The sequence below is a fragment of the Pongo pygmaeus genome, chromosome 17, assembly GCF_028885625.2.
Source record: "Pongo pygmaeus isolate AG05252 chromosome 17, NHGRI_mPonPyg2-v2.0_pri, whole genome shotgun sequence".
In the NCBI taxonomy this organism is placed as follows: domain Eukaryota; kingdom Metazoa; phylum Chordata; class Mammalia; order Primates; family Hominidae; genus Pongo; species Pongo pygmaeus.
This window is the reverse complement of record NC_072390.2, coordinates 94,641,143-94,662,560: the sequence shown is the minus strand read 5'-3', so window position 1 is coordinate 94,662,560 and position 21,418 is coordinate 94,641,143. Positions and strand designations below refer to the sequence as shown.

At 54.1% G+C, this 21,418-nt stretch overlaps 1 protein-coding gene across 7 annotated transcripts in view; it reads right to left on the bottom strand.

Annotated features, from left to right (window-relative positions):
• Positions 1–8,203: 8,203 nt before the first annotated feature.
• Positions 8,204–21,418, bottom strand: part of ATP9B (ATPase phospholipid transporting 9B (putative)) — a 305,466-nt gene continuing 292,251 nt past the window's right edge. For 3 of the 7 annotated variants that reach the window (XM_054460401.2, XM_063653859.1, XM_054460409.2), the window contains 4 exons: positions 13,142–13,199; positions 11,932–12,135; positions 10,789–10,821; positions 8,204–9,325 (listed from right to left, as the gene is read on the bottom strand). In XM_054460401.2, coding sequence (XP_054316376.1) covers positions 9,189–9,325; positions 10,789–10,821; positions 11,932–12,135; positions 13,142–13,199 — 432 coding nt within the window. In that variant the 3' untranslated portion in view covers positions 8,204–9,188. Of the gene's footprint in view, positions 9,326–10,788; positions 10,822–11,466; positions 11,780–11,931; positions 12,136–13,141; positions 13,200–13,340; positions 13,483–21,418 lie in introns of those variants that run through there. The other 4 variants (XM_054460402.2, XM_063653860.1, XM_054460403.2 and 1 more) reach the window with 3 other exon arrangements.

The following is a 21,418-nucleotide window of genomic DNA, read 5'->3' as shown; positions in this document are numbered from 1 at the left end:
CCTCAAGTGCCAGGGGCCCGGGTCAGCCTGAGGCCAATGACGACAGCTTCACGGAGATGCAATGGTCCTGCACAGCTGCGTCTTAAAAAGTCAGGAATGTGTGCAAAGCCCAGGGCAGAGGCGCTCTGTGCTTCGGAGCCTCTTCTCTGTTCTGCACTTCGCAGGACAAGCAGTGGCTGTCACTGCATGCCCGCCCCGGCTGCGTGCCCCTCTCACAGTGCCAGAGGGCTGAGGCAGGAGGGCCCAGAGCCGCGTCCTGATCCCGCAGGCCTGCTCTTTTCGCTAACGCTGGTCGAGAGGTAAATAAATCACGTTTTTAGTTTCTGGCAAGAGTTTGGGTTTGTGCCTGTGAACTCACAATTGTTTTCCTCTTGCAAAATAATAATAGTTTTCAAATGGCAATATTCCAACATTTTTCTTTAAACTACTTGGTTTACCCAAATCTGTTTAATTAGGCAGCAACACAGGCAAGTCAATCTTTGCCCCGGCCTTGGGCAGTGAGGCTGTGCTTTCTATTTTCCTTTGTGATACTCAGCGACTCTCCTTCTGATGCGTGTGCAGAGCATTCCTGACTGTGGGGCGATGAGGCAGGCCCTGGCGGTGTGGCCGGCCCTGATGGTGTGGCCTGGCTGCTCAGCCTCAGGCTCCCGTCTGGGATTCCCATCACCTGCTTGAGGGAACGGAACCCGCCCTAGACAAAACGTGGGACTGGGCCACGGCCTGGGCGAAGCACAGGGCTGAGCCACAGCCTGGGTTCACTGAGCTTCCCAAACTGTTTTTAAAGTATTTTGGTTCAATAAAGCTCTAAACAAGTTTTGCCAGGCATTTTTTCCATTAAGTTTTGAACCGGAGTGAGTTTCAAGTGAAACTTAATCCTGCAATTCCGGCTCATTACACTTCACTCATCGAGATGCCGGGCTGGGGCCGTCTGGTGCCAGAGACGATGGGCACTCTTTATAAACCGGTCGGGGCCTTGCTTCTTCTGAGAGACAGGAAGTGGCGTCTGCCAAAGTGCGACGGCACATGAACCCTCAACACCGAGGTGGCCACTGCAGGCTGGGAGCAAGGGTGGGGGCGGGGCCGCGGGTCAGTGCCCAGCAAAGCTGCCCAGCACCTGCACCTGAGGCTCGGCTGGCTCCGCCCCGCTCGGACAGTCCCTTTGGGGTTTAATTGTGGTAAAATAACCATAACATAAAATTTACCATCTTAGCCATTTTGTAAAGTGCATTCACGTTGTGCAAACATCTCCACCATCCATCTCCAGAGCTTTCTCATCTTCCCAAACTGAAGCTCTGCCCGTGATACACGGACTTTCCTCTCTCCCAGCCCTGGCCACCACCTGCTCTCTGTCTCCACGGATCTGACAACTCCAGGGCCTCCAATGAGTGGACTGGCATGGGGCTTGTCCTTCTGTGCCTGCCGTCTTCAGCTTGGCACGACATCCTCAAGGCACATCTGCAGTGTGGCCCATATCTGAATTCCTTCCTTGTTAAGGCTGAGTCACATCCCTGTAGATGGGTTGGGCCCCACTGTGGGTCCCTCCTCTGTCCACGGACACTTGAGTGGCCTTCCCCTTTGGCTGCTGTGAGCACCGGTGGTGGGCAGGCAGCTCTTCCAGCTCTGCTTTCTGTTCTCTCCAATGGCATGGTGACTGTGTGTGCAGCTTCCTGGGGGCTGTGGTCTTTCTGGTGCTCTCCCACACGCCCCTTCTTGGTGGATGGAGCCTGGGATCCCTGCAGGTGGCCCCGCTGGGGTCCCCAGGGTGCTTCAGGGACAAGGAGTGTGTCTCTCCTTCTCTCCCCCTCTCTCTCCTCCTCTGTCTCTCTCCTGTCTCTGTCCTTCTCTTTCTCCCCCCGGTAGGTATGGTGTCTGGTCACCACTGAGGGACCTCCCTCACCACTCCTGTGTTCTCAGGTTTTCAGTCCTCATAGGAGGCCGGGGCAGAGGGAAGCAGGGTGCCCCCATCTTTGCTATGGGTCTGGCCTAGGCCTGGAGGGTGGCCTGCCAGGGGGGCTGCAGGTCGGGGTGTCCCCTCCTGGGTGGTGTGACTGTCACGGGGCTGCAGTGGTGTGCAGCTGAGTGACCAGGCAGCCTGGACACCTGGGAGCAACACGCCTGCAGGTCCCCCGGTGCATGATCTGGGTGGCCATGAGCTCTGGGCAACCTGCAGTGGGGCGGGCACCTCCTTGTCACTGCTGCCGCGCAGTGCTCCTGCGCGGCTCCCCACTCGTGTGGGGCCGGAGCTGCAGGCTCTGGGAAGGGCTGCAGGGGATGGCCTATCTTCGAGTCCACACTGAGGGGCGTTTCAGAACCCACGGGTGGCCTGTGGACTGGGGCAGGGTCCGGGGAGGGCCTGGAAGGGCCGAGGCAACCGAGCCGGGCCCCAGAGGAGAGGCTGCAGCCCCACGGGTGCAGGTGGGCGTGACCCAGGATGAGGATGCCCAAACCAGCCCAGGATGGGCTTTTCCAGCGCGGACCGTGCTTAGGGTTCCGCATTTCAGGTTCCCTGAGCCCCAGCCCTGCAAGGTCTCCCACCCCGCACAGCCAGGGAGGCTGGCTTTGGTCCCCAGGCCCCACGACTCACCTGCTGCCGGCACCTCCCTGCGCAACTGGCCCCATGAGTCAGTGTCAGGGCTGCTGGGGTTCCCTAAGTGCACAGCCCCACAGTTCTTAGCCAGGCTGTACTGTTAGCCACGTCTCTGCTGGTTCCCTGGCACAGTTGCCCCCTGCACACCCCCTGCCCCGGCTGGGCCCCCTGCACAGTCCCCACGATGGGTCTAGGCTCTCGGTCCTCAGGTCACTGAGAGCTGAGAGCCGAGTGATGACGGCGCAGCCCAGGGCCCGACTCTCTCCCGACCCACCCCTCTCCTCTTACTGCAAGCCTTTGTTTCTTCTCATTTTGTCACAAATTAGGGGGGGACTCAAGGAGGCCAAAGGGAGAGGCCCTGTCCTCAGGTGAAGGCACAGAGACCAGAGGACGCAGCAAGAATTTTCACAGGGGGCCATGGCTGGCATCAGTCCAGGTGGTTCCTAGAAACAGGCAGAGCCAGAGACAGCCAGTGCCCCTGGTGAGGGCCCGTACTGGCCCCCTGCTCCTGTCCTATGGACCCAGTTCTCTCTCGTTCTTTCGTCATAGACAGTCACTCCCACCTGGACGGCCCCAGCTGGACAAGCTGAGGCTCAGGTCGAGGACACAGGGCAGTGGGACAGGAGCAGGGTGGACAGGAGCAGAGAGGGGTGGCCGGGGAGCCTGGTGCATCCTGGTGGATCAGCAGGAGAGGAGCAGGGTGAGGTGGCCCAGAAGCCTGGCGCATCCTGGACTGGGCACTCACAGCCCCTGACCACCGGCCCTGCAGCGTCCGCACAAGCATCTGTGCCTGGGACTCGGCATCAACATGTGGCCCAGGACCCCGGTTAACGCACACTGTCTGCATGGGGCTCCCCATTGCCTATGGAAGTGAAGGGGGCAGTCCCAGAGCCCAGAGATTGTGCATGGACACCCGACCTATTTTGGGGAGAACTTGGGAGCTCTCGTAGACTCTCCTCCTCCTGGCGGAGCGCTTCCTGTGATTGTGCTGGACGCACGGTGTGGGCACACGAACAAACCTGCATTTAGAATGGGCAGCATTTTCTCCCCAGCACCTACAGACAGTGAATTTTAGGTTTACAACTTCTGAGGGACTACAACTGGACCCATTACAGACAAACTGAAATGCAGACAATTAAAAGTGTCCCTGAGGGCAGAGGGCGCCTGCAATGGAAGCTGGTGGTGCAGCTCCTTCTCCTGGCCCAAGCTCTCCTGCACAGCCCGGTACGGGGCAGCTGCAGGTGGGAGAGGGGCACACTCGGGACTGGCCTCTTCCTGGGCCCATGGCAGAGGTCAGGAGTCCTCATCCTGCCAGGCCTCACCGCAGCACAATGCCCCGAGGAAGGAACAGGGTCTATAGGGCCGCGGGTTGCACTGCACCGGGCTGGCAACACAGCCTCTGAGGAAAGGTCTCCTCAAGGAAATCAGTGAGAATCATGACATCCCATTACTCCAGGGCAAGAGCCCTGCTGGCTTCCCGCCTTCAAACACAGCTGTGCTTGATCCCAGGGAGAAACTGAGGCAAGCTGTGAGAGGGCCTCTCAGGACAGAAAGAAGGTCTGAGGCTGACTGCTGCTGGGCTTTGCGGTGATGGGGGAACCGGCCATGGTAGACGGTCCCCCTCGGCTGTCCCGCGCCGTCTCCCCGGGGAACCGGCCACGGCAGACGGTCCCCCCTGGCTGTCCCGCGCCGTCTCCCCGGGGAACAGGCTACGGCAGACGGTCCCCCTCGGCTGTCCCACACAGTATCCCAGGCAACCCAATGACACCAACAAATGCTGGGAGCCCAATTTTAAAACGGAGACTTCACCTAAGAATCCAGCTTTCTGACTTGCAGCGACGCCTGATCTCAGGGCCTCCCTCTCTTCCTTAGCGAGGGGCGAATATTCCAAAGGCCACGTTGTGTCTTTTCCAGGACATGGTCTGTTAGAATCCAAACGACGCCTGTGCTAATCCGTCTTTCTAGATCCGGACCCCAAGGCTTCTGTGCGCATCTTGGATCACAGCCAGGGCCACGTCCACCCCCAGCGCCGACAAGCTCAGCGCCCGGAGCCTTCCGGCCCCAGAACTCTCAGGACCCAGGTGGAGGTGGGGCTGGAGGATTTTTGGATTCCCTTCTAGGCCCACAGGCCCAGGACAATCCATTCTGGAAAATCCTGTCATTAGCAGTGAGCATTTAGGACTTGGCAGAACTGGCAGGAGGACCCCCTTCCTCCTGGGCTTCTGCTTGGCCGTGGTCCCAAGGCCCACCCTAGGGGCCAACTGGCAGCTGGGACGGGCGCTGGGAGTTCAGGCTGCCCTGCAGCCCTCCACGGGGGACACGATTCCCATCCAGACACAAGTAATGCCTCCTCTGTACAAGTGCCTGCGGGATGGTTGGAAACTCTTCAGCTAGAGCAAACTGGCCTTCCTGGGGACACCGTTTCAGGGATTGCTTGTTAGCGCTCAACAGGACACCATATTCAGAGGAATCCCCAAGCCATCAGCTTCTCTAACCCCCAAAATCCGAGCCAGAGCTGGGATGTCCGCCCAGGTGGCCTCACAGGTGCCATTTCGTGGCTTCTGGCTCCCCCTTCTGGAACCGCCTGAAATGACACCCATCTGCAGTGGCAGGACCCGCAGCCCAGCAAGGGGGGCCTGGTGTCCCCTCTACGGCCCAGGACATATGTGCTGGGGAAGCGGGATGGTGGGGGGCGGTTTGCTGTGCGAGCTCCGTGGTTTCTGCATGATTTCTGCAACTAACCTGGAAGTCTTCAGGGTAAGGCATCTTTGTAAAGGGACACACAGGCCTGAGTGCGGTGCCCACAGGCTGAGTCTGGCCCTGTGCAGGGGACTGGGGGGCTGCTGCTGAGTGGGACCACGGGGTTTGCTCAGCTGTGCCGGGGGGGCCCTTGGAGGTGCTGACCCCAGCGGAGTCCCCGACCCTAGGGAGGGTGCATCTGGGCCTGCCCATGGCCATCCCAGAAGAGAGGTAAGGCCAGCTTGTCCAGTCCACTGGTGGGGTCTTGCTACCAATTTGTCTGTTGGGCCCTCACAGGAGAGGAAGGCACTGGTGGTGGCCATCGGGGGTACAGACTTATGGGCTCTGGGAACGCAGTGCGGCCCTCAAGGCCTGGCCGTCACTGACCTGGAATCGGATGAGACTATGGAAAGCAGTAGCGAATCCTCGCCTGCCTGCCGCCCCTGCTGAGCGGCTGGCACTCTGCTCTCGTCACCCCAGAGCACCAGGCCCCAGTCTTGGGTCTGAGCATGAGCTGCTCTGATGATAGGCTTTGCTTGTATCTTTCCGGCCTTGGCTTCAACCTCCCCTTTCCAAGGAGTCTCCCGAGGCTGCGGGCCCTGCTGGTTCTTCCGCAGCACTCACCTCCCTGTGACCAGCTATTCCGGGCTGCGGACAGGACCGTGAGGGTCACGCCTCTACATGTAAACCTAGAAACATGGGGCCAGTGCGGCACTGGACGCTCAGGGACGCTGCCCATCACGCGCAGAATGCTCTCCCCAGGATCATGCAGCACAGCCGACTCCACACACGCAGAATGCTCTCCCTAGGCTGGGCGCCCTCCTGAAGGCCTGTGGGGCTGTATGGCCGGCTCAGAATTTCTAGGGCTGACACAGGTCCAGAACCTAAAAAGCGATGAGGTTACGCCGCAAGCAGGTGGAAACACAGCTTCTCGACCCTTCGCCTGACCTGAGCTGGCTCCTGAACTGGAGCTGGAACTAGGTCTAATGCCGATCTAATGACCCTTTAGTGGGCTATTATTTTCTTTAATCTAGCAGAAAATCCGTGTCACAGACCCCGTTCTGATTGCCTTGCTGCAGGCCCATCGTCTGCTGGGAACGCCCTGTCCATCTCATTTAACCCTCACAGCAGCAGCCCCCGCAGGGGGTGATTTTCGTTTAGGGAGGAAAAGACCCCTTCCTCCTCCAGTCTCTACCTGCCCTTAATACATCTCGATTTCTTAAGACAAATCTTCAACTGTCTCCCAATCAGGATCCAACTGATCGAAGGCTGGTCGTTTCTGTATCTGAAAGCTGTACTGCAGTGTTATTCCCAAAGGCTCAGGGGTTCAGCTTTTCTGAGGTTATCTACAATGTTATTATTCTATTAGTCAGTTTCACAGGTGGGTGGTTTATTTTTAAAGGTGCACGGTTGGGGGGGAGCAGCCTCTGATTTGCCCTTGGCCTCCACCCCGGAGGCCTGAGTGTGTGACCCCATCTCCTGAGCTGCTGGCTGTGGACTTAAGATTTCTACCGTCCCAATGCCCCTAACGCAAACTGCTGCGGCAGAAGCGATAAAGACAGATGAAATCCAAGTCAGCCCCAGCCAGGACGTGACTTCAGGCGACACCAACTCGGTGCACAGAAGGGAAACTCCCAGGCAGCCTCCGGCAGCCACCAGCCGCGCCCAGATCACCGAGCGGACGCCAGCGACACCTTGTGGGAAAGCAGGAAATCACGCCCTCGCAGGGCCAGGCCCGTCTGGAAATTGAGGATGCTCCAGCACGGACAGATGACAGCCGAGGAATTCCATTCAAAAGGCGCTGATGCGGTACCGGGAAGAAAGGCAGCTTTATTGCTCTCTGTGGCTATTTTCTCCTCTGAAAAGCTGCGGGGGATGGCGGGTGGGTGCTGGGCAGTCCCTCCGCTGGTTGGTGAAACGCCTTTGGAACCCCACGCACACAGCTCGGCCAGGATTTCAGGTGACGGGGCCCACCCTGATGGGAAACGACGTGGAAGAAAAGGAACAGGTGAAACTCCTGGCGGAGGCTGCTGCCTGCGTGGAAAATACGGAGAAACTCTCCTTTGAGACAAGAGGCCTGGCGTTTGACCAACTTCTGCTGAGGCCTCCAAGAACAGGCATGGCTGCAGATGACGGCACAACACACCAGTTTCGAGGAACACCGCAGGCACAGAACGCAACTGAGAAAACGAACTCCTGGCCCCAAAGACCTTCCCAGCTTCCCAGAAGTGAGGGGTCTGGCCGGGCGACACCATGAATGCAGCGTGGCAGCCGCACAGGCTTTCACCCACCTCAATCGGTGTGTGTTTCCAGCCAAATAAAATAGGAAACCCATGACCAGGCAAGTGGGCCATCTTAGGGGATGTGAGTTTTACAGGACAGCTGATTTCTATATATAGAAATGGTGTTCGAGTGTGATTTTGCAAATAGAAAAAGGATGGGAAGGACACGCGTGCTAGCAGCAAAGTCTCTGGGCAATGATTGCCATTGGTGGCCGCAATGGAACTGCGTTCGGAAACGCCACTGTTTATGCAACTTGCCTTTAGAGTGTGTGAGGAGAAGAGCTCTTTATGTGAGAACTCAGTAACCTGACTGTTTTTACTGAAAAACGAAAGGCGAGTATAAAGCGAGGGTGTCTTCAGCAAAGGGCAGGCAGCGGGGCAGGCTGTCTGTCTGAGCGGGAGCTGCAGCTGACGTGGAAACGGGCCTCTGTGGAGCCTCAATTTTATTACATTTGAGTACGAATGACTTTGTGTTATAACATCAAAGAAAGAATTTGAATGTTAGGGAACTGCAGAAATTAAACTTTCATTCTAATTCTCAGAATGCCAGAGTAAGATAAACCCTTTACAGTAATAGTGAAATAATTCGGGCTCATTTTCAGTAGAAACTCAAGCTGCTTCAATACGGAAATACAATTTTGACAAACAATACAAAAGAAGAAAGAAAAGCAGGGGTGAAGCCCCACACTTAGAGGGAGAGGCCGTTGCAGCATCTGTGCCCTGGGCTTGCCTAGCAGGGGTGACATCCCTGCACTGAGAGGGAGAGGCTGTCCCAGCATCTGTGCCCTGGGCTCACCTGGCAGAGGTGACGTCCCCGCACTGAGAGGCAGGGGCCATCCTGGCATCTGTGCCCTGGGCTTGCCTAGCAGGGGTGAAGCCTCACACTGAGAGGGAGAGGTTGTCCCGGCATCTGTGCCCTGGGCTTGCCTGGCAGGGATGACGTCCCTGCACTGAGAGGGAGAGGCTGTCTCAGCATCTGTGCCCTGGGCTTGCCTGGCAGGGATGACGTCCCTGCACTGAGAGGGAGAGGCTGTCTCAGCATCTGTGCCCTGGGCTTGCCTGGCAGGGGTGAAGCCTCGCACTGAGAGGGAGAAGCCATCCTGGCATCTGTGCCCTGGGCTCGCCTGGCAGGGGTGAAGCCTCACACTGAGAGGGAGAGGCTGTCTCAGCATCTGTGCCCTGGGCTCGCCTAGCAGGGGTGACGTCCCTGCACTGAGAGGGAGAGGCTGTCTCAGCATCTGTGCCCTGGGCTCGCCTAGCAGAGGTGACATCCTGCACTGAGAGGGAGACGCTGTCTCAGCATCTGTGCCCTGGGCTCGCCTAGCAGGGGTGACATCCTGCACTGAGAAGGAGAGGCTGTCTCAGCATCTGTGCCCTGGGCTCGCCTAGCAGGGGTGACGTCCTGCACTGAGAAGGAGACGCTGTCTCAGCATCTGTGCCCTGGGCTCGCCTGGCGTACCCTCCCTTTCTCGTGGTGCTTTCTTGGTAGCAATGGCAAACCCTGCGTTCACTGGCAAGGGCAGAAGGTGCTGGGAAGGGCAGAGGGTGCTGGGGCCAGCCCGCTGGGGGTGCACAGCCCCTTAGGAGGCCAGCTTGCAGTAGCTGGGAGGGGAGAGCTTGCGCCTCAGGTACTTGAGGACATACAGCGGGAGGCAGCTGACCACGGTGATCGCCGACACTTTCCACAGGAAGGTCACCGTGGTGATAAAGGCAACATCTGTTGGCAGGAAACAGAGAAAAAGGTAAAAAGGTAAGAGCTGACCAAAAAGCCCTGGGCCCTCCCTCATGGCCACAGCCACAGACCTGGCCAGGCCACCGGACGGTCTACGCTTGCCATGGAAACATCACTGTGCATTTACAGGGGCCTGGCTCCAAATCTCAGGTTTTCTTGACTGCAGAATTGTTTGACCTGCACACCGGGCATAATTCATTCTTCTTTTAATGGAAAAAACAAAACCAAAACATTATAGATTGCAGGCCGGGTGCAGTGGCTCACGCCTATAATCCCAGCACTTTGGGAGGCTGGGGTGGGTGGATCACCTGAGGTCAGGAGTTTGAGACCAGCCTGGCCAACATGGGGAAACCTTGTCTCTACCAAAAATACAAAAATTATCCTGGTGTGGTGGCAGGCACCTGTAATCCCAGCTACTCAGGAGGCTGAGGCAGGAGAATCACTTGAACTCAGGAGGTAGAGGTTGCAGTGAGCCAAGATCGCGCCATTGTACTCCAGCCTGGTTAACAGGAGTGAGACTTCATCTCAAAAAAAAAAGGTTGCAGATGACCAATGTCACCAAACACCACTGAATGGGTGGACAACGCTCTGTGACAGAATTTGTGAAGGCACTGAAGTACTAGTTGTGGTGCTTAGGGAAAAGACACCAGCTCACCTAACCTGTGGGATTTGTTTGGACGATCTAGGCTAGCCGTTTTTTGTTTTTTTTTTTAAGGTAGAGCTGACTTTATGAGGGGCTGGGGGCAACAGAGGGCAGCGGGCAGTTCCATCGGCAACACAAATACTCAGACCGGTCTGCCCTTAGAGGCTCTGAGCCCGGCCCACCCAGAGAATGTTCTCGCCTATCACCCTCCCAGCATCTTCACAGAAGAACCATCTACTCACCACGACCAAGCTGTGCTGCTAATGACTAGGCTACTTGAATTCCTCATGAAAAGAGGCAGGTGAGAAACTGGGTATTTACATACTTCGAATCTACATATAGTGGAAATCCCTTTAGACTGTTGCCGGATGAGATAAAAAAATCTATGGAGCACAGTTAGAGGCTTTGTCAAATAAATGACAGAGGGAAGCACTGGATCTCTGGATGAAGGGGGGTCCTGAGTTTGTGTGGACTCATTTTCTGAAGACCCTGGAAGTGTTTTCCAGGAGCTCAGCCCCTACAACTGAAAAGGCAAACATGTTTTAGGGGCTCATGCAATCCTCGCAGATGGCAGGATGCCCGGTCCCTTCCCCTCACTCAGGGCCACCAAGCCCCTGAACAGGCGAGCCAACAGCACTCAGACCACGCCTAGCCGAGCAAGCACATGGCCACCCGCTTACGTGACATCAGAGAGTTCGTGAGGAACACTGAATTAGAGGAAGGTTTATTTTTCTTATTAGTTATCTTTATCAATATTGTTTGGCTAAATTTCTACACTTTTGAGAGAAATGACAACTTTACCTACCTAAGAAAGCTCCAAAAGACACTCTGCCTATACCTGTTCCAAAACAGTAATAAAGAAAATAAAGGACAGATTAAAGGAGATACCAGGATATTTCAAGGGGTTAGCAAATGAATAAGAAATACATTAAAAAGCAATAAAATGGCAGTGCAAGATGCGTTTTCAATGTGGTTTTAACCTCTCATTTCCCTGCCTGATACCATACAACTGTTTAAACATCACTGAAACCCAACAGCTAAAGTTTCCTGTGTCTGAGAAGCACACACCTTGGCATTCCCCTAGGAGACAGAGATCTATCCAGGTCTGAGAGGAGCTCACCACAGAAGGCGCACGCACTGGAGGGCTGGCCATGTTTTGCAGGTGTGAAAGGAGCTCTGCACATTCGTTTACATGTATGTAAGCGTGTTACTACCAATCTTCAGACCCACCCCTAACGGGAAGTGATACCGTCTCCAGTTTGCAGATGCAAAAGCTGAGGCTGAAAGCAGTGGTGAGTCCTGCCCACGCCCGTGACGCGTGTCTTTGTCATTTTGTGAGCTCACTGTGGCACTTAGTGTGTTCACGTGTCCTTGAGTGTGTTAACTCGTGATCTTACAGGAAAATATTCTAAAAGCCAATTTTCAAAAGAAAAATAACTAGCACATTATAATTTGAAAATAACCATTTCTTATGAACCACGGGTATTTTCTGAGAGTTCTTTTATGTAAGAACAGGAACATTTCACATTTTCCTACGTACAGGTTCACCACTGCATGAACACTCAGGCACTGAGATGAGGACAAGTGCACACGCGGCTCTGTGTTCACTTCCCGCAGGTCTGAGTCCCAACTGCTCCCGAGTGGCTGTGCTGCTCATGTCAGGGGAGGAGCCAGCCAGTGACTGACAGGGCTCAGCGCCTAATGTCAGGGGACCAGCCAGCCAGTGACCAACGGGGCTCAGCGCCTCCTGTCAGGGAACCAGCCAGCCAGTGACCGATGGGGCTCAGCGCCTTCATCTGTGGTACAGGGACGGTAAGAGCAGGTACTTTCTGATATGGGTTTTACCATGATCCACAACTTAAAACAATGTATTCACAAGCAACAATAAGAAAATACTTCAAAATCATGAATAGACAACGATTCAAAAAACAATTCCAAGGCAACTTACCAAAATATTCATTGAGAAAAGCGAGTGAGGACACGTAGCAGCCTAAGCTGAGGAACTCAGCCACCACCATCAGCCAGTGCCACGTGCGGACGGTCAACGCCACCATCAGCAGCTCGGTCAGGATCAGTGCGGTGAAGGAGATGGCCACCACGTGGACGAACTCGGACTCAAAGAGCACCAGGGCCCCATACATGAGGATGCCCCCTGAAAAACAGCAGGAGCTTTTTCCACGCACACGAGCAGGGTTTAAGCCAGCTAGAGGAAACAGCCTTCAACCAGCAACCTCACTCAAGACCCGTAAAAATAGGGGATAGGCCAGGCGCAGCGGCTCACGTCTGTCATCCCAGTACTTTGGGAGGCTGAGGCAGGCAGATCACGAGGTCAGGTGTTCTAGACCAGCCTGGCCAACATGCTGAAACCCCATCTCTACTAAAGATACAAAAAATTAGCCAGGTGTGGTGGCACGCGCCTGTAATCCCAGCTACTCGGGAGGCTGAGGCAAGAGAATTGTTTGAACCCAGGAGATGGAGGTTGCAGTGATCTGAGACCACACCACTGCACTCCAGCTTGGGTGACAAAGTGAGACTCTGTCTAAAAAAAAAAAAAAAGGCGGATAATGGCCATGCCCATGCTTCATGCTGATGAACAAGTCACTTAAACTCTGGATTATGGACAAAATAAGATGGGATCCTAGCTAGATCAGTTAGAAATGGCAAATAGAGGCAGATAAACTTTTCAATCTCTGGATGTAAAGCCACACCTCTACTTCAATTAGTGTAAATAATTATGTGTTGCATGTAATTAATATATCTGATCTGTTAGTTATACTTTCAACAATCTCCCATTTATCTGAACACTAAACAAAGAGCAGCTAATGGCTTCTCCTTACATAACTCAGATTTCTCAGTCTTTTTATCACTCTATGAAAGAAAGCCATTGTGCAGGGTATACAATGTGGTAAGTGCTTGTTAAAATCTTTCTGGATTAACATTTAATTAAAAACTAAGTCAGTTTTTAGGTGGCATGCATCAATTAAAAAAAAAAAGGGGCCCATGTTGCTGGAATATCGATTTACAAGATAGAAGGCAGTATTTAACTGCTGATGACATTTTAAGCTGCTGGAATTTAATCTGCAAGTAAAAACAATATCGCTAAAAGAAGACCAAAATAAAAAAATCTTTAGTCCAGTAAACTAAGGATCTCGTCTTACCTTGGTAAATACTGATTAAAACCCAGATGAGGAAGGTTTTGAAGGACAAGGATCTTCCCTAGGGAAACAGTGGAAGAGCGTCGTTAGTGCGCAGAACCACCCGCTTGACTCACGCACCTTCTAGGAGTGAGCTACGGGTCACTTCTGAAAGACCCGGGTCCACAAGCCCCATCCCTGCCACCCCAGCCACCTGGTCTACCAGCATTTCGAGTGCCTTTTCCTGACACCCGAATCCTGAAGAAGCTGCCTGGGTCCCACACGTGTCCACTGGTGCCTGAGGTTGGACGTTCACGTTGTCTTCTGTTTGGCCTGCCGTCTTGTTCGATGTTTAAGCCATAGCTCTAGTAAGCCAGGAGTGATGTATACAAGCAAACATTTCAGTGAACCAGGGGGAAAGGCTCTTGGCAATAAAAACATTTTCCCTTATTTCTTGTCAACAAATACTTCTATATTTACTGTTTGCTTTTTTCAGATCAAAAGATACAGAACGTAACAGTTCTTCAGTAAGGATGGCACATCTCAACTGAAGTAAAAAGTTATCCCTTAAACCCTCGCTGGAGAACGTGTTACATACATAACCCCACGGAATGGGTCCTTGCGCCAGGCCCTTCACTCTGCGAAGTTGAAGGCAGGTGATGAGGGGGCAGGAGGCAGGGGAGCTCTGGCCCACGGGGTTGCTTGTCCCACTGCACCCCTGAAGATTAATTTAGAGTCCAAGAAGAGAGGCTGAGTCATTAACAAATGCCCTGACTTGTCGGTGCTAAAGAGCTGTCGAAAGTGACGCGTGTTGAGAGGCCCTGTCTTTATGTGAGGCCTTCGTTTGACACCTTCGCATCTATTTTCTCAGTTACACAGAGCAGACGTCGTTTCCATTTACAGACGAGGAAACTCGAGAAGTTCCGTGATTTCCTCAGGTTCTCGCTGGAGGCTGGTGGCACTAAGTGTAGTCTGCTGATCAGAGCCCAAAGTCCTGCCCTGATTTAGGGCTTCCCCACCCACGGGGGAGATTCTCCTAAGGACAGGAAGTGGTTTAAAGAGCCAGAGGAAAGACAAACCCTCACGGAAGCTCAGGGGACACAGAAGACAGCAGGGAAGATGGAGGATGGTGGCAGGCTGTGCTCAGGGCCTGTCTGAACCCGCAGCTGCCCGAGTGTGCTGAAGACCTTTAGACATAGGCATGAGTCATCACTGAACAGAGGCGCAGATGCTGGAAACGTGGCTATATTCCTGCAGGAGCCCACCAGTGGCAGATTTATGAATTATAATTCTAGTTGTAGTTTAATTATAAAAGACAAGTGTGGTGACATATGTTAAGTGTTTTCCTAGGTTGCAAGAGTCAGTGTGTGAAGATGCTGGCGGAGCCTGGGCCCTTACCACATGTGAATAAGAAAAGTAAGATTCAAACTCACTGTGATTAAAAAGCACTACTGCTTTTTTTTTTTTTTTTTTTAGACGGAGTCTTGCTCTTTCATCAGGCTGGAGTGCAATGGCGCAATTTGTGCTCACTGCAACTTCTGCCTCCCAGGTTCAAGCGATTCTCCTGCCTCAGCCTCCCAAGTAGCTGGGACTATAGGCGCCCACCACCATGCCCAGATAATTTTTGCATTTTTAGTAGAGAGGGGGTTTCACCATGTTGGCCAGGATGGTCTCGATCTCTTCACCTCATGATCCACCCACCTCGGCCTCCCAAACTGCTGGGATTACAGGCGTGAGCCACCGCACCCAGCCAAGAACCACTGATTTTTAAAAAGCAGAAAACTTTTAAGTTAAACCATTTATATACTCTAAATAGGTTCTCTTGGTACATATTTCCCCAGTACATTTGTCTCCCTGGGTAATGGTAGGTGTTTGGTCTTTGGTCATGAAATTCATCTGTAATTAAGTATGTGGCTCATTTTATTCAAAAACTGTAAAAGGAAATTTAATTATTTTGACATAAGAAAGAAAAGGCTTATTCTGTGGCCTGATTTGCTGAAATGTATTCAGTTTTATTCATGTGGGTCAATGATCGGGTGTCTATGTGGAAGATGAACTGGTGTCTGTGCTGCCTCTCTTTAGGAGCTGCCAACAGGGAGCACCTCAGACCTGCACCTGTGGGGTGTTCCATATGGAAGCAGACGATATTATAGATTAATAAAAGCAAACACAACAGAACGGGTACAAAAAACATCAATAAAATAGATAATTTGAGAAAAATATCCGTACACCTCCTATTAATGGCTGCCAGACTGTAGCTCTGAGAACAAAATCCTGTTATATTTGATGATACAGACCGTTACTCATAGAAGCAATTCATTCACTATGGGTTTCATGTTACGGAAGAAGCCGCTCTTCCTGGGCCAGGTACCTCTTCATTTGGTTTAGGAAGAGATGAAGAGGTCTGTCACTCTGACTGATGTCCCCGTATGTGTGGAATGCCTGAAGTGGAGTCCTGCCTAGCACACGCCTTTCTTCTGCGTCCTTGGGCTCAGGACTTAATCTCTGTGCCTCAGTTCCCTCCTCTGTGAAACAGAAGTAATAGTGGCATGTGGCTCACGTGCATGAAATAAAATATGCACAATGCCAGCAGCATAGTAAATATTCACTGAATGCGACTGTTATATTTACCATTAAATATTACGGATTCAGAAAGTATTATTTCGATTGTACGAAAAATTGTAAAAAATAAAATCAAGCAAATTTTTTAAATTTATTTTCATTTTTTTGAGACGGAGTCTTGCTCTGTTGCCCAGGCTGGAGTGCAGTGGCACGATCTCAGCTTACTGCAACCTCCGCCTCCCAGGTTCAAGCGATTCTCCTGCCTCAGCCTCCCAAGTAGCTGGGATTACAGGTGTGCATCACCACACCCGGCTAATTTTTGTACTTTTAGTAGAGACGGGCTTTTGCCATGTTGGCCAAGATGGTCTCGAACTCCTGACCTCAGGTGATCTGTCCGCCTCAGCCTCCCAAAGTGCTGGGATTACAAGCATGAGCCACTGCGCCCGGCCAAATCAAGCAAATTTTAAGGAAAGATTAACCAACCTCAAAGTCATATGCGTACAATTATTCATAGGGAAGCGCTCAGTGCTGTGGGGCACAGCACGCTGATGTGCGTACAATTATTGGTATGGAAGCGCTCAGCGCTGCGGGGCACAGAGCACACTGATGTGCGCGTGGCATGAGAGTTGGTCCCTCTGCGAGGATCAGCACCGTGGGATGGGACCAGTCACTCCAAAATGCCAGGACTCCTGTCCTGAGTCTGTAACCACTTTTTTTCACTATTATAATTTATTCTCCCAGCCTACCTCCTCAATATACTTTCTCTGATTTTTTTTTTTTTTTTTGAGATGGAGTCTTGCTCTGTTGCCCAGGCTGGAGTGCAGTGGCGCGAACTTGGCTCACTGCAGGCTCCACCTCCCAGGTTCACGCCATTCTCCTGCCTCAGCCTCCCGAGTAGCTGGGACTACAGGTGCCTGCCACCACGCCTGGCTAATTTTTTTGTATTTTTAGTAGAGACGGGGTTTCACCATGTTAGCCAGGATGGTCTCGATCTCCTGACCTTGTGATCCGCCCGCCTCGGCCTCCCAATCTGATTCTTACTCGAACAACAACAACAAAAAATTTCACCTGTTCCCATAATTGTAATTATTTGAGAGAAGTTTGGGAGTGTGGAGTAGAAAGATCCTATAGGCAGATGCAAGAGGAGAAAAAGTGCAGCCAAAGCATATTAAGAACAAACCCTCCAAACAGAGAGGGAAGGACGGTGCTCATGGTGGCGCCGGGGAGAGAAGCCCTGATTAACCGCAGGAAGGGAAGCTGGGGAGGAAGTGCGGGTTCCTGCCACTCAGTGCCCGGCCTGCTCTGCTGAGGGTAGAGACGTGTCAACGACAAGGGTGCAAACGATGGAGCATGCTGGTGGTGGGGTCCTGCAGCAAAGGGGTGGGCAGGCGACGTTCCCGACAGCTCTTCTGCTTGCCGGACTCCCTCCACTGTCACTTTTACTTCTTCTATTAATGGTCTGAAATTATGGTGACTGATTTCTTCAAGGTCTCATTCCTTCATTCTTACGTGGATAAGCTCAATTTCATTAAATACAACTCTTAGAATATAAAATGAACTTCAAATATTACTGGACAGAAGTTCAAATATTACTGGACAGAAGTTAAATTATTAATTACTGGACAGGTTAAACGAGAGCTACCAAGCAGACAGTGTGCACCTGAAGGTGGGCTTGCTGCCGCAGACTGCTCGCAACTGGGCCAGGGCCAGGCGCAGACACGGGCTGGTTATAAACTCCACACTTTGAAGGATAAGACTGCAGCTTTGCAAACACAATCCTGTTTTTGTAGAGACAGGGTCCTGATCTGTTGCCGAGGGATGGGGTGCAGTGGTGCAATCACAGCTCACCGCAGCCTCGACCTTCCAGGCTCAAGTGATTCTTCAGCTCAGGCAGCTGGGACCACAGGCACCTGGCGCCATGCCCAATTCTGTTCATCTATCCTAGGAAAATTGAAGACTTTCTTGGCTCTGCCGCCGTTTTCTAATCATTTTGCCTCGAAATCACTTTAGACTTGCAGGGAAGCTGCAGAAGCAGTGCAGACAGCCCCACGGCGCCCCCCAGCTCACCCGGGGCCACGGCGCCATCCAGCTTACCCAGGGCCACGGCGCCGTCCGGCTCACCTGGGGCCACGGTGCCCTCCAGCTCACCCGGGGCCATGGCGCCATCCAGCTCACCTGGGGCAACACTCCATGGAGACACAGACACACACCGTGGCAGAGAAGTGGTGCGGAGGTCCCAGTTTTTCTCGAATGTGCTTTTCCTGCCCAGGGCCCCACACAGCACCCCATGCTGCTCTGGTCGTCATGTCTCCTGGGCTCTGTGATCTGGCCACCGGCTCTGTCTCCCCGTCTTTAATGACCTGGCTGCTCCTCAAAGCTCCGGACATGTCTTTGTGGAATGCCCTTGATTTCTATTTGTCTGATGTCTTCTAGTGATGACACTACTGGGGAGGATTTGTTGAGGAGACGCGTGTCCCCCACGGGGCTCCACAGCAGGAGGTGTGGTGACCTCTCTCATCCCTGGTGACGGGAACTGTGACCTCGGAGTTCCACATCCCTTGGAAGACCTCGTGACAGTGGCTGCTGCCTTGGTGCCCCAGCGGGGCCTCCGACTGCCCTGGTTCCTTCACATTTATAACTGGAATCCTCTGGTTGAGGAGGCGCTTTCTCTGCGTACACACGGTGGAGGTGAAGGTATCTGTGTGCTCTCTGGTTGAGGAGGCACTTTCTCTGCGTACACACGGTGGAGGTGAAGATATCTGCGTGCTCTCTGGTTGAGGAGGCGCTTTCTCTGCGTACACACGGTGGAGGTGAAGATATCTGTGTGCTCTCTGGTTATCATCTAGTCATGCTGCTGTCTAGGCTGCTGTGCAGGGTGTTCGGTGCTAGTCCCCGGGAGGCTCAGCCTCTGACGCCATCTGACCTGCCTCCTGCACCAGCCTCACTGATTCTTGTTCAGCAGTTCCTTACTTTTTCGCTCCACAAGAAGTTCCAGGCTCATCTTGTATTTTCCTTGCCTCAGCCCTGGAATTAACCCCTTCTCTAGGGCTCTGCGTGGTGGGGGACGGCACAGGGTCTCGTCCGCATAATCTGCACACTGAGCATGCTCACTGCCGCCTGGGTTCCTGATTCTAGCCACTCGGCGTATGGCCTAGGACTGTGTGTGTTTACTAAGTCATGCTCACACATGTCCGTGTTTATTTCTTCATCTATTTATTTATCTCACAGAAACCACAAGCCCAAACTGATCTGGGCTTCAATCCAGCCCTTCATTTCTAATTTCGTCGCTAACAGGGAGAAATCTGCTTCTCATTAGCGACCATGCATAGGCTTATTGATTCCTGTAAGAAGCAAATGCCAAACGCAGCCCACGGTTTGCAGTTCTTTTTGTCTTCAGCCTTACAGTGAACCACAGTCAAACGCCTTTCCCAAGGCCACTGAAAAGTGCTCCTTTCTTCCCAGCCCACAGTGTGGTTCCGCGGTTCATGGGCCGCTGTCTGCACTCCTCCCTTGGGCTCCATGCTGGTGCCGTCCAGTGGGCTCTGAGAGAGGCACGGTCAGGTGTCCGCCACCACTGCGCCAGACAGAGCAGCTTCCACACCCACACCCCCTCAGGCTGCCTCTCCGGTCACCCTCTATACTCAAACCTTTAGTGACCACTGACGGGTCTCTCCCCTACAGTTCTGTACCTCCCAGGTGTCAGGTAAAAACAATCGTACCAGCTTTCAAGTCTGGCTTCTGCTGTGCAGCAAAATGCAAAATGTATGATCCATCGTGTCATGTGAGTCAGCAGTAACCTTCTCACTGCTAAGCACAATCCCACTGCCTGGTGGCATGACACACAGGCTGTCCATGTCCACTAGGATGTCCTTCCATCACGCACAGGCTGTCCCCGTCCACGGAGATGTGCTTCCATCCACGCATGGGCTGTCCCCGTCCACGGAGATGTCCTCCATCCACACATGGGCTGTGCCTGTCCACGGAGATGACCTCCATCCACGCATGGGCTGTGCCCGTCCATGGAGATGACCTCCATCCATGCATGGGCTGTGCCCGTCCACGGAGATGTCCTCCATCACGCATGGGCTGTCCCCATCCACGAAGTTGTCCTCCATCCACACAGGGGCTGTCCCCTCCCATGGAGATGTCCCCCATCCACGCACAGGCTGTCCCTGTCCATGGAGATGTCCTTCCATCCACGCATGGGCTGTGCTCGTCCACGGAGATGTCCTCCATCACGCACGGGCTGTCCCCGTCCACAGAGATGTCCTTCCATCCACGCACAGGCTGTCCCCGTCCACGGAGATGACCTCCATCCACGCATGGGCTGTCCCCGTCCACGGAGATGTCCTCCATCACGCACGGGCTGTCCCCGTCCACACAGATGTCCTTTCATCCACGCACGGGCTGTCCCCGTCCACGGAGATGACCTCCATCCACGCATGGGCTGTACCCGTCCACGGAGATGTCCTCCATCATGCGTGGGCTATCCCCATCCAAGAAGTTGTCATCCATCCACGCAGGGGCTTTCCCCCTCCCATGGAGATGTCCTCCATCCACGCACGGGCTGTCCCCGTCCACGGAGATGACCTCCATCCACGCATGGGCTGTGCCCGTCCACGGAGATGTCCTCCATCACGCACGGGCTGTCCCCGTCCACAGAGACGTCCTTCCATCCATGCACGGGCTGTCCCCGTCCACGGAGATGACCTCCATCCACACATGGGCTCTGCCCGTCCGTGATGTCCTCCATCACACACGGGCTGTCCCCGTCCACAGAGTTGTCCTCCATCCACGCAGGGGCTGTCCCCTCCCATGGAGATGTCCTCCATCCACGCACGGGCCGTCCCTGCCCACGGAGATGTCCTCCATCCACGCACGGGCCGTCCCTGCCCACGGAGATGACCTCCATCCATGCACGGGCCGTCCCCGTTCACGGAGATGACCTCCATCCACGCACGGGCCATCCCAGTCCACGGAGATGACCTCCATCCATGCACGGGCCGTCCCGGTCCACGGAGATGACCTCCATCCATGCACGGGCCGTCCCTGCCCACGGAGATGACCTCCATCCACGCACGGGCCGTCCCCGTTCACGGAGATGACCTCCATCCACGCACGGGCCGTCCCAGTCCACGGAGATGACCTCCATCCATGCACGGGCCGTCCCCTCCCACAGAGATGTCCTCCATCCACGCACGGGCTGTCCCCATCCACAGAGTTGTCCTCCATCCACGCAGGGGCTGTCCCCTCCCATGGAGATGTCCTCCATCCACACATGGTCTGTCCCCGCCCACGGAGATGACCTCCATCCATGCACGGGCCGTCCCCGTCCACGGAGATGACCTCCATCCACGCACGGGCCGTCCCCTCCCACGGAGATGTCCTCCATCCACGCACGGGCTGTCCCCTCCCACGGAGATGTCCTCCATCCACGCACGGGCTGTCCCCTCCCACAGAGATGTCCTCCATCCACGCACGGGCTGTCCCCATCCACGGAGATGCCCTTCATCCACGCACAGGCTGTCCCTGTCCACGGAGCTGTCCTCCATCCACGCACGGGCTGTCCCCTCCCACGGAGATGTCCTCCATCCACGCACGGGCTGTCCCCTCCCACAGAGATGTCCTCCATCCACGCACGGGCTGTCCCCATCCACGGAGATGCCCTTCATCCACGCACAGGCTGTCCCCGTCCACGGAGCTGTCCTCCATCCACGCATGGGCTGTCCCCGTTCACGG